Genomic DNA, 13,000 nt, shown 5'->3' on the forward strand with positions numbered 1-13,000 from the left:
GGTAGCAATGACAAGGAAAGGTAGATATAGTGAAATAGAGTGAGAGGAGAGACTATGGAATCAGAGGATCTGCGTTTGAAACCTTCCTAGCTTGGTGACTTTGAGCAAATTAATTTTATTCAGAATGCTTCCCATCTATACACTGCAGGTGATGATTGGACCTGAGAATTGCCGAGAGGATGAACGAGATAATGCGTGTAAAAATGCTCGGTATGATGTGTGACAAATAGTATGAATAGTTAGCTAGGAGGATTGTTATTGTTCTTCACTTCTCATACTATGAGGTTTTCGTACGGCTAATTGGACATAATAAGAATTAAACAGATTTGTATTTCGAGGACCGATGGTGGTCTTGCTTAGGAAAAAAGAAACTTGGTTTGTACTAACAATAGCCGGGCAATAGTGAAGTGGAAAAGTCTAAGAAGTGGTGTTAATAGTGGTGGTGATGATGATATGAAAAGAAGGCCATCACTTGGGCAAGAGTTAGAAGGACTACTGTGCTGCATTTTTTAGTGATGTTTATGTTTTGTGGCTATTCTCTGATGGCGATAAATTTTTATTATTAAACTTTCTTCCAGAAAAAAGCTTTAGTCTGAAACTCCAGCCCTAATTTTCTTTTTCCCCCATTGAAATAATTCTTTTTAAAACATAGATAATATGTTTGATAATAGGAGGCTGTTAGTAATTTGAGGCTTTTTGCCCACATTTGCAATCTAGCAGTGCTGTGTGTTGTGGTAGTTGTGAGAGCGCCAGATGCAGTGATTGTTAGGAGGATGGAAGTCTGGGTGCGGCTGTGGGGAGTTAGGAGATTGACAAGCTTGCCCTGTACCACTCCAGCTCGGCCCCTTTGCCCAAGACAGGAACACACACGGATGGATGGATAGGGAAATACAAGCAGCCAATAAGAAACCATTTTCTCATTGGGGTCAGGATTTACTTCTGGCCAGGAGGTTGAGAATATGGCGGAGTTTGTGTGTGGTGAAATGGCATTGTTTCACAGGATGCAGTAAAAGCAGATGGGGTAAAAGGGCAGCAGTGGAAAGATGTCTTTTGTTCATTCAGCAAACAATTACTGGAGGGCTTTACCATGTGCTGGGCACATACAAAAGTGACTAAGATGCCCTTAATTATCTTCCATCTAAAGGAGACATGTAACAGATAAGTTCAGAGTAGAGATGGTGACTATGTGAGCTTAAGAAAAAAAAAGATTAAACTGGTATTTGAAGAGAGTTGGGGAAAGAATAGCAGCAGACTGAGGATAAGAGTCTTCCAGACTCAGTGTTCTTACTGATTATTTTGGGGAAGCCTAAGTTCGAAGGATTTTTCTAATATACCATAGAAGCCAGGAAAACTGCTTCTCATATTATCTCAAATGATTTAATTACTGATTTGGGTTTGTGTTGTTTCCTTAGGATGGTACAGCATGGACGATTTTGCCCTGGGAGATTTCACTGTAGCAGATGATGCCTTGTTAGAAGATTGCCCTTATGTGGATGATTGTGTCTTTGCTCCTGAATTTATGTCCAATGATTATGTTCGTGTGACACAACTTTACTGCGATGGGGTGGTAAGATTTGTTGCTTTTTTTTGTTTTAACATTGTGTCTTCTTAAAGGTTTATTATTTTATTAAGATATAATTGACATATGACATTGTATTAGTTTCTGGTGTACAACATAATGACTTGAAATGTGTAAATGTTGTGAAATTATCACCACAGTAAGTCTAGTTAAAACTACATCCATCCAGGGCGCCTGGGTGGCTCAGTTGGTTAAGCGACTGCCTTCGGCTCAGGTCATGATCCTGGAGTCCCTGGATCGAGTCCCGCATCGGGCTCCCTGCTCGGCGGGGAGTCTGCTTCTCCCTCTGACCCTCCCCCCTCTCATGTGTTCTCTCTCATTCTCTCTCTCTCAAATAAATAAATAAAATCTTTAAAAAAAAAAAAAAAAAAAAAACTACATCCATCGGGGCGCCTGGGTGGCTCAGTCGTTAAGCGTCTGCCTTCAGCTCAGGTCATGATCCCAGGGTCCTGGGATCGAGCCCCGCATCAGGCTCCCTGCTCAGCAGAGAGCCTGCTTCTCGCTCTCCCACTCCCCCCTGCTTGTGTTCCTGCTCTTGCTAACTCACTCTCTCTCTCTCTCTCAAATAAATAAATAAAATCTTTAAAAAAAAAACAAACTACATCCATCATCATTCATAGTTACAGATCTTTTTTTATTCTGAGGACTTAATGTCTACATTTTAAAGGTTTTTTGATTTAGAGCTATGGGAGTAAAGATGTTTTTGCGGGGTAAAGTTTTTACAGGGAGTTTCAAATGCGATTTCAGAAGAGAAAGTAAACAGTGCCTCAACAACAAGAATGTTCAGTACCAGAGAATGAGTGATAGGGGAAGATGGTTTTCTGACTGGAGATTAGAATACTCTCAAGAGATAGCCGTAGACGCAGACTTGGGGGAAACACTTTAAAAAAAAGCCTAAAGGACTCACCGGCTGAAGATATTGTAATCAAAGTGTATAAGTAAATGTGCACTGAAAAATTTGTTAGTTTAGTACTGATAATCCTTACATTAAAAATTGAAAACTATATTTTTGCATTTCACCAGATACAAATCAAAAGAATTTTTTTCTGTTTAGGGTATGCAGTATAAAGATTTTACTCAAAGTGAGAGAAACTTAGGTGAGTACATTGGTATTTTAATTTGTTGAGAGACTGTTGTGGGAGGTTCATCCATTCACATCAACAAAGCAGTCCTACATATCTTTCATTTTTTTTACTTTTTGATTAATGTGTTTTTAATTGAAGTATAGTTGACATGCAATATTATATTAGTATCAGGTGTACAACATAGTGATTGGACATTTATATACGTTACAGAGTGCTTACCATGATAAGTGTAGTTATTATATGTTGCCATACGAAGTTATTACCATGTTACTGACTATATTCCCTATGCTGTCTGAACTTTACATCCCCGTGATTTGTTTATTTTATAAGTGGAAGTTTTACTTCTTAGTCCCCTTCATCTGTTTTGCTCATCCCCTTCTTTCTTACCTTTCCATATCCATTGTAGCCATTTCTCTATTAACAGTGTTGATTTATTCCAAAATGAGGCATAAAATATTAATTTAAAACTTTTTTTAATAAAGAATTTGACATCTGCAATATGTGGTGTAGTAAACCAGTTTCTGTCCTGCAAGATTACTGTGATGCCATTAAAATATACATCTTCTGGCCACTTCTGTTTCAACGTCAGCACAGTTCTATAATATCACGGTTGCACCCCTGTGTGGAGGCCACGTAAGTTACTACACGTCATTCATTTTGTGTAAACAGTGATAATAAGCATGTTGCCCATTATTCAGGAATGTCAAGTACAGGGGAAGGCTTATGTCTTATTCTTGTATATACTGTTCAACTTCACTCTTACGTAATAAGATGGAAAAAGTTAATGCTTTGGATTTGGATATGAATGACTAATCATGGTGACATGATTAGTGACATTATGATGGTGAACCTCTGAGGAGCATTAGATGGTAGATTTGAAACTGAAGGAAAATTAATATGCTTGTTTATAAATAGCAGCATTGTAGTACAGAAGAGAAAAAGGTATTTTGTCCACTTAACAACTTACAGTTACCTAAAGTGAAGTAAGAGAATTTAATTTTTTTCAAGTAGTTTAAATTGGGGTGTAACATATAGTAAAGCGTAAAGCTCAATGAATTTTTATATATGAGAACCTAATTTTTTTAAAAATGAATTTGTATTTAAGCAATTCTCATGCTTCTGAGATAAGTTTGAAGAAATTACAACATCTGGAATTGATGGAAGATATTGTGGATTTGGCAAAGAAAGTTGTGGTAAGTGGTGGAGTGTGGATTTGGCCCCCTGTATCTAAAGAATATAATTTATATGGTGTCAGGCCCATGTTACTCATTTATGGTGGTTAACAGGTAATGGTTTCAGTCTGATTGAACCTGAGATTATTCTACTACCCGTGAGTTTGTGCTATGTATTTGAGAGATTAGGTAGACGGCGGTCTTCCTGGTTCTGACATGAATGATGAGATCCAGGACATTCCTCATCATTAAAGGATAGAAAATGGAATTTGTCACAGATGAAAGAAAGCTCCTGGTTCATAGGAACTTTTGTCACTGAAAGTGACGGGTTCTTTCTTGTGAAATCATGCCACTGGCAGCAGCACCACAACAAATACTTGATCTTTGGGGTAAACTTCTATTATATAGTATTTGAGGCAGTGCCCTGTATTATACTGAAGGTTCTTTCCCTTGAAAGCCATTTGATCATTTCCTATTTCAGTTGGTTATGGAGTTATGGAGCCAAGTGTTTATTTCCTGCTGATGAGCCTCTGCTATTCCTTTTTTCTTTTTTTTTTTTAAGATTTTATTTATTTATTTGAGAGAGAGAGTGAGTGAGAGGCAGAGGGAGAAGCAGACTCCCCGCTGAGCAGGGAGCCTGACGTGGGGCTCGGTCCCCTCGGACCCTGAGATCCTGACCTGAGCCAAAGGCAGACGCTTAACCAGCTGAGCCAGCCAGGCGCCCCTCCTTTGCTATTCCTTATACCAGTCAATGTAGTTTCATAAAAAAATCTTGATGTAATGAACTTTAAAGTCCATACATCTAAAAGTTACACTAAGCCATTTTATTATTAGAAGCCAATGTAAGACTACTTCTGAATTCTTGTTTTAGGGTTCTTAGGAGGTAAATTGGGCATGAAAGTGCTTGTGGGAAGTGGACTCTGTGTACACATAGCAGTATTCCTGAAATGTAGGATTTTTTTTTTGTCCACTGGAAAATTCAAGTGTAACTGATTGAAGATGGTTCATGTTTTGTTGTTTTGTTTTGCAGAATGATTCATTCTTTATCGGAGGCTTACTGAGAATTGGTTATAAAATAGAAAATGTAAGTGTTAAACACGGGAAGCAAGCACAACCACTGCCGATAAATGGCAGTTGTCTCACTGCTCATTGCTCCATGAATTGAGTTCACAAGTTAGTGTTTTACATGTAGTAGTTGCTAGTACTGATTTCTGTATTTTGCTTAAGCAGTCTCCTTATTTTGGGGGTTTGCATCCTTCCCTCCCCCCCATATATGTAGTATAATTTTGGGCTGCCCCTTTTTTTTTTTAAGATTTTATTTATTTTTTTGACACAGAGAGAGACAGCAAGAGAGGGAACACAAGCAGGGGGAGTGGGAGAGGGAGAAGCAGGCTTCCCGCCGAGGAGCGAGCCCGACGTGGGGCTCAGTCCCAGGACCCTGGGATCATGACCTGAGCCGAAGGCAGACACTTAATGACTGAGCCACCCAGGCACCCCTGCGCTGCTTTTACACATTGATTCTTTTTTTCTTTTTTAGATTATTTATCTGGCATATATTCTCTCAAATGAAATTATTAGGTCTCTGGTATGAACATTTTTGATATGTAATTATTAGATAATCTCCAGATGAAATTATAAGCCAATTTTTAATGCTACTGGTAACATAAACATCTACTTGTTTCCCTTAAGCCTGACATGAGCATCGATAACTCTTTTACTTAACTTCTGAAGTCATTTCAGATTAGAAGTACGAATAACATTCCTGTGAGCTCCTGACTCTTCATGAAGATCTTTGCAGTGAGTGCTTATTTGCACAGCTGCACTCTCCTCCTGTTTATCTCCTTACTTTTCTGTTTGCCATAGACCATTTAAAATACACAGTTCCTTTCAGGAACCTTAATCTGTACGTTTAACCTTGTGGTAAGGATGGCAGTCCTAGTTTAGATGAGATCTGAGACCCCTCATTCACCTTGGATTATTGCACCCTCCTGCTACCCAGGGCAGCCGCTGGCCAGGTTGTAAACGTCAACTTCCAGGTCTGTAGTGATTGAAGCAGCATCTTGGTCTATGAGGGTAGCCTGAGGTTACTTGAAGATGTAACATATGTGAGTCCATGGTATCTGTTAACTTAAATGTTGGGGTCCAGCTATTCTAGTTGCATGAGTAATGAAAATGCAACATTGTGTTAAGTTTTTATTAAGAATCTGAAATGCTGTATGTTAAATTTATGGTACCACATGTACAATTAAAATTAATACCCAAATCACATTCTTCATCTTTTTGATACAGAAAATCTTGGCAATGGAAGAAGCTTTGAATTGGGTGAAATACACAGGTGATGTAACAATTCTACCTAAATTAGGAGCAGTTGACAATTGTTGGCCTATGTTAAGTATTTTCTTTACTGAATGTAAGTATAAATGCATTAAATTGTTACTTGACTCAGTTTTTAAAGGCATTATTTGGGAAAATTGAATGGTGTGGTTATGTGATTTCTTATTTATCTTAGGATTTTAAAAAATGTTTTCTCTTAAAAAAATCTTTTTCTATTGTAAAGAAGAGAAAAGCCTGAATAAGAGAACTGTAACCTCATAGCTTTATTCTATATTTCCTGTCTTAATAATTTCTATGACGTCACACTTCTAAAAATCCTACCAAGTGAATGCCGTAAGTTATATATATATATAATACCCAAAAAAAGAATCCACAACTGGGGCCTCATGTATTCTTCTTCAAAAGAGAAATAAGTAACAGAGCTAAGATTATAATTTTCATTTTCCTGATGACTCTGTTATTCTTTTGTATAATGAAAGTGCCTTCTGTATTTTTTTTAACTTTGTGAAATGTTTCTCTAAAGCATTTGAATGTTGGCAGTGTTTTTTTAATAGTACAGCTGTAGGGATCTTGAAGCAGGAAATATTATGCTCTTTAGTTGATGACTAGTAATTTGCCATCACCACTTGAGAAGAGGTCAGATTTTATACTGTTGATCTAAGTGGTAGAGAGAAATTAAGCTTAAACACGGAGACAGGTTTTTCTGATATTACATACTGGACTGTATTATATCGATAGAGGTGGTTCTCCTCATTGTTCCGGAGGCCTGTAATTATAGGGTAGATTTTATGGTAGAAGTAGAGGACCAATATCATGTATTGGGTACCCATGTGGGCTTGGTTCTGACATTCTCTCTCTCTCTCTCTCTCTCTCTCTCTTTCTCTCTGTTCTCTTCTTTATAGTAGCTCTGTAAAGAAGCTACAAGGTAGCTGTTACAAGGTAGCTGCTGTTGTCCCTATTTTAGAAATAAGCAAACTAAGGCTTTGGGAGGTTAAGTGATATTTCTGCAGTCTACTGAGTAGTAGAACCTAGATGAGAAGTCAAGTCTCCCTGATTTCAAAGCCCAGGTTTTTATCCTGTAATCTTACTCTGTCCCTTATTAATTACCTTATTTGGTGAACTGCTGAAATTCTTCCTTAAATTTAGATTTTAGATACTTTTTTCATCTTGGAAATGTATGTGTTTGGCTAGAGACTTAACTATAGTTTTGTTGGGATAAAATTATTAACATTTAAATCTATAAATAGCTAAAAATACAGAAAATGAGGTCTGATAAACTTTTAACATAAATTTTGGTTATTACCTACTGCATTTTAATTAGTTTATTAAATTTTTAAAAGCATAGTATTTCAAATAACATTTTAATGTTTCATTCATGAGAATCAAAATGTTGAAATAAGATATTTAAAATTCTTTATTACATTAAGTATATTTTAGAGAGTTTTCCAAGTTTTTGTTTTTAGACATTTTTGTTGAACATTGTGCCAGGTACACCATAGGCTCTCAGTAATGTTTGTTGAACTAACTTGAGTAATTATGAGGCCTATTTGGAATATTATGACTGAGGATTTGTTTTAACTACAGTTAGAATTAATGTAATAATAAGTGCTTTTTTTAATGGTAGAACTAAAATAGGGTAGATTCACAAGCAGTGAATCTAATGTGTTCTAAAACATTTTATCAGTTGTTCACTTTAATTTGTATAATTTGATACATGTAAAAGATTCTAAGAAACATGTTATTAGAAATATTAGGAAGTATAATGATTAGTTGACCTTATGGACTGACCTACGAAACCTAAGTTTTAGAACTTTAACAATACCAGTTTGCTTTTTTTTTTTTAAACAAATGTTCTCTCACTCTCTCCTAAAAATAAAATTTAGACAAGTATCACATAACTAAAGTTGTAACAGAAAACTGCAATTTGCTTGAAGAATTTAAAACTCAAAATTGTGCGGAATGTATAGAGGTGAGAATAAATATTTACTTGTAAGTATATTTTAAAATTTATCTGTTAGAACTTTTATTAACATTCAAAGAAAGTTCAATAAAACTGCTGTCTGTCAGCACACAGGAACTATTGTAAAATTCAGTAACACGTTTGAGGGAAAATTTTAATAAATTTTGATTGGAATGTTTTTTTGGAAGAGGAAAACAGCATCTTGATCAGAATTTTTTAATTTACATATGTATTTCAAATATATTTATATATTATTAAAGTAAATTTATAGAATATTGAATAATAAACATTTAAATATATGTATTTTAAAAGTTAATTGAAATTTGAAATTTGATTTTTTTAAACTAAGGTTTTTAATTAGTTGAAGAAATATAATTTTCTTTGGTAACAGCTTTATTGAGATGTAATTCATATGCCATAGAATTCACTCAAAGGAAATTTTTTTTTTTAAAGATTTTATTTTTGAGTTAATCTCTACTCGCAAAGGCGGGGCTCAGACTTACAGCCCTGAGATCAAGAGTCACATTCTCGGGGTGCCTGGGTGGCTCAGTCGTTAAGCGTCTGCCTTCGGCTCAGGTCATGATCTCAGGGTCCTGGGATCGAGCCCCGCATCGGGCTCCCTGCGCCGCGGGAAGCCTGCTTCTCCCTCTCCCACTCCCCCTGCTTGTGTTCCCCCTCTCACTGTCTCTTTCTCTGTCAAATAAACAAATAAAATTTAAAAAAAAAAAAAAAAAGAGTCACATTCTCTACCAACAGAGCCAGCTAGGCGCCCTGGGAAATAATGTTTTAACTAAATTTTTAAAGAGGGATTTAGGAAAATATTTAGTGTTCTATTTAATTCACTTACTAAAGCCATTTATAGGATCCAGTTTATTTTAATCTGTTTATTTTGAAAATTTGAAGTGAACAGTTTCCATTATATCTGTAGCATCTTTTATTTCATTCTTGCTAATTTTGCTGCCTCATTTTTGTTAATCTAGTCAACATTGACTCTATGCTACCAATTTATATATATATATATTTTTTTTAAGCACTCAGGATTATTGAATAATATCATATCTTCTAACTTAAAATTTTACCTTGCATCTGTTTTTTTCCCTGCTATATGACCGGCTCAATAGGTATTTTTAAAAGTGGGCCTGCCAAATACTATACACAAGGGGATAAATTGTTAGTTGTTACTCATAATGTGGTGGTTTTGTTTATTTTTTAATATTCCTTTAACAAAGTTAGCTTTGAGTCATCAGAAATAGATTTTTTAAAATAAATATTCCAAAATATTAGATATTGGGTTCTCATTTTCTACATAAATAATCTCCTAGCTTGTTTCTGTTATCAGAGATAAAAGCCCAGAACCATTTTTCCTAGATATTGGCGTTCTTGATTGTCTTTGCTTTTAATTGATGGGTCTTCTTTCACCTTGGTTTCTCAGCAAGGAGAGCTAATGAAAATGAAAGGAAATGAAGAGTTTTCAAAAGAAAGATTTGATATAGCTATTATCTATTACACCAGAGCCATTGAATATAGGTAAGAGCAAAATAGAACAATGAGATCCTTATTGTGTGGCAGATCAAGTTGAAATGCTAGTCAGGAGAGATAAAAGCAAGGCGAGGAATTGGAGAGAGTATCTTCAACTTGCTATGTAGAATAGATTTTCTCACCCTTAGGCATTAGAAGTGTTAGGGATGGCCTGGGTAGGTGAACATAACTGAGTAGTAGAATTCAAGCAAGTCAGGCAGAATTGTGAATATTGCTTCTACCCTGCCCCATTTTCTCTCAAGCTTTCCAGTATAAGTCCACCTGTTTTTTCTTGTTCTCATTTTGCCTTCAGCTGATACCTTCCAAATTATTAGCTAATCAAAAAGGGCTATTTACTAATACTTAAGATGTTTACCCATTCAGGAATTTTTGCTTTCTAAGAGGGAACTTTTAAAGTATAATAGTTGGAATTGTTGAAAGAGTGTGTGTTCTCTCTACCTCATCTTCTGTTTGCTCAGCTGCTAGAATTTTGTAGCATTCCTACATGTGTGCCTCATACTTGGTTCCTACTGATATTTTAGCTGGGCCATCTAATATTGTAGCAGTCTTTGGAGGATGTGCTGTAGACAGCGACTCTCTTTCCTACCTTGCCTATCTCCATGGGGAATGAGTGAATCAGGGTAGCACACCACATCTGGAAGGCTGCTACTCTGTTCTGAGGAAGGAAACAGATTAAACTAGAAAAGACAAAATTTGAAATGAAGCTATTTAAATTGTTGAAATTTACAGACTTTCTTTGTCAGAGTTCTTTGTCAAAGTGGTATAGTTCTGACTTACATAAGTATAATTCTGTCCTTTATACCTACACCATACTTGTGATTTGCTAGCTTTTTGCAAATATGTCTCATTTGATCCTCACAACATCCCTATGAGCTAGGCAGAAAAAGTAGAACATTTTGAATACAGTGAAGTGTAGATTGATTTGAACAAAGTTACTCTGGTAGGAAGTAAAGGAACTAGGACTTAGCCAGTTAGGTCTCCAAATCCTATATTCTTTCTGCTCTGCCACACAGATGTAAAGTTTTTGAAAAATTTTTCATGCCTTATGTTTTCTGTGTGCTTTTTTTTGTTTTGTATGTAATGTACTTTACTGACTAAACATTATTTCTTTTAAAGACCTGAAAATCATCTTCTTTATGGTAACCGAGCTCTTTGTTTTCTTCGCACCGGACAGTTTAGGTAAGTTGGTTAGAGTACCCCAGTCACTGAGCTGTTGTGCTAAATACCCATTTTTGAGAAATATTTGTGTTTTGCAGGTATATAAGAAAATCCTTTAGTAGTTTTTTTTTTTTTTTTTTTTAAAGATTTTATTTATTTGACAGAGAGAGACACAGCGAGAGAGGGAATACAAGCAGGGGGAGTGGGAGAGGGAGAAGCAGGCTTCCTGCAGAGCGGGGAGCCCGATGCGGGGCTCGATCCCAGGACCCTGGGATCATGACCTGAGCTGAAGGCAGACGCTTAACGACTGAGCCACCCAGGCGCCCCCCTTTAGTAGTTTTTTGTCGGATGTAGTTAAATGGTTAAAGGGGCTGTGTAGGCTTTATACATAACAACGACAGCAGCAGCTGTTCTGATTGAGTGGATAACATGTTATGTGCTGTTTCAAGTACTTTACATTGTTCCTTGATTCTCACAACACACTTACTAGGTATGTTATTCTCCACACTTACATTTGGGCAGACTTATACTTACTCATAAGTAGTGATGTCAAGATTTGAACACAGATCTTATCTGATGATGTTGAAGTCTTTGTTTATAATACCTGTGTTATTTCCTTTTGCTCTCTTAATCGTTGATTCTGGAAGAATTTTTGCTGTGTTCTGTATCTTGATATAAAAAAATAAAGTAAATCTCATTTGTAAGTGAAAGAAAAAAGAAATTTAATGGTTTAACCATCAGAGTGAAATCATAATTAATTCTTTTAATTTCTTACATAATTAATTCTTCGTTTCTTATGTTGCATTGAGTTTTTATTAGTTGAAAAAGATTGTTGACACTGCACCATGATTTTGTTGTCCCTCAGTTTAAAATTTTTTCGATATAAATTACAAGCATTAATATTGAGCAGTGTATGCTGTTACATTTAATTATGTCCTGCCTTACTGTAAGAAGGGCTTAGAGTGGCTTCGGGAATAAATCTGCTCGGTAGAAGAATATTAAAAACACAACCAAACAAACTAAAAAACCAATTTAGAGCTGGGGATCCTCAGAATAAAGCTCTATAGGGATAAGGTCCTGCACAGTTATTAGTTACAATTCATATTTGTATTTGACCTTTCTGTTGCCCAAAATAAAAGGAGAAAGCCTGACAAGTTACATGATTCTCACTGTCCATGAAGAAAGAGGATAGAAGTTGCTCAGGTGAAACAGTTTTCCTGATGTTTAGTTCTGGAAGAAATTTCTTATATGGCTTACAAGTAACATGGACTGGGTGATGGAGTAGAGAAGAACCTCAGCCACATTCCTGTTCAAAGCAGAAGACTCCCTGAAAGTGCAGTTTGGGTTTCACAAATAAATTTTTTTGTGGAGTTTTCTGATCAAAGCAGAGAGTCTGATACTAGTGGTTTTTAGTTAAAGTGCTTATTGTTGGGATGTGGGAGGGTGGGAGTGGGGAAGAGAGTATATTCCAAGTATGTAGCTTTTAAAAATAACATTTGTTTTTCTTTTATTATAAACAGAACACATTCTCATGGTAGAAAATTTGGAAAATACAAGAGTTTAAAAAGAAGAAAATAAAAATCACCAGTAATCCAACCACCTCGGAGAATACCGCTGTATTAACGTTATGCAGCTTTTAGATGGCTTAAGCCGTGGATAAAGCGAGGCTATCTAGACTAGAGGAATGGATGGGCTGGACACAGTCTTCCATCAATACCACTGTCCTCAACTGGTTCTGACAAGAAATGAGCTGCAAATGTCCTTAGGTTATTGTGTCTGGCTAGGTCCAGAATTGCAGATATCCTATGCTGTTTGATGGTGAATCTATGTGCTTTCAAGATGAATAGGTTGGCAACTTGGCCAGCCTCTTGTGAAAATCGAAACCTTGATTGGGCGAAAGGTCATCCACTCTGCATAGGGGAGCTCTGAGAGCGGAGAGGCAAGCCGGGGGGTTTCTGCCCACTTTCATGAGTGTTGAATGCTAGACACTCAAGGAGGATCCTCTTAAAACTACGCTGCAAAGGAGGTGCATCAAAGTAGAAATACAGAAGCCAGGTAGCCTGGTGAGGAAAAGGTCAAGAGCAGGGCTGTGCGTCAATCCTTGTACCTACTTCCTGAGTCTAGCTTGTGGTTCAACACCCATCGAAGTTTTCACTAGAGGCAGGTCAGCAAC

The 13,000-nt window shown here is 36.5% G+C and overlaps 1 protein-coding gene across 9 annotated transcripts in view; it reads left to right on the top strand.

Annotated features, from left to right (window-relative positions):
- Positions 1 to 13,000, top strand: part of TTC3 (tetratricopeptide repeat domain 3) — a 118,357-nt gene that overhangs the window by 11,531 nt on the left and 93,826 nt on the right. For 3 of the 9 annotated variants that reach the window (XM_032392649.1, XM_032392651.1, XM_032392650.1), the window contains exons 2-10: positions 1,413 to 1,567; positions 2,634 to 2,676; positions 3,147 to 3,297; positions 3,770 to 3,857; positions 4,867 to 4,920; positions 6,126 to 6,246; positions 8,054 to 8,139; positions 9,563 to 9,657; positions 10,786 to 10,848. The exons of 4 other annotated variants lie outside the window; for them this stretch is intronic. In XM_032392649.1, coding sequence (XP_032248540.1) covers positions 1,424 to 1,567; positions 2,634 to 2,676; positions 3,147 to 3,297; positions 3,770 to 3,857; positions 4,867 to 4,920; positions 6,126 to 6,246; positions 8,054 to 8,139; positions 9,563 to 9,657; positions 10,786 to 10,848 — 845 coding nt within the window. In that variant the 5' untranslated portion in view covers positions 1,413 to 1,423. Of the gene's footprint in view, positions 1 to 1,412; positions 1,568 to 2,633; positions 2,677 to 3,146; positions 3,298 to 3,769; positions 3,858 to 4,866; positions 4,921 to 6,125; positions 6,247 to 8,053; positions 8,140 to 9,562; positions 9,658 to 10,785; positions 10,849 to 12,407; positions 12,992 to 13,000 lie in introns of those variants that run through there. 2 more of the 9 variants (XM_032392652.1, XM_032392657.1) reach the window with 2 other exon arrangements.

The sequence above is a fragment of the Phoca vitulina genome, unplaced genomic scaffold, assembly GCF_004348235.1.
Source record: "Phoca vitulina isolate PV1807 unplaced genomic scaffold, GSC_HSeal_1.0 scaffold68, whole genome shotgun sequence".
Taxonomy (NCBI): Eukaryota; Metazoa; Chordata; class Mammalia; order Carnivora; family Phocidae; genus Phoca; species Phoca vitulina.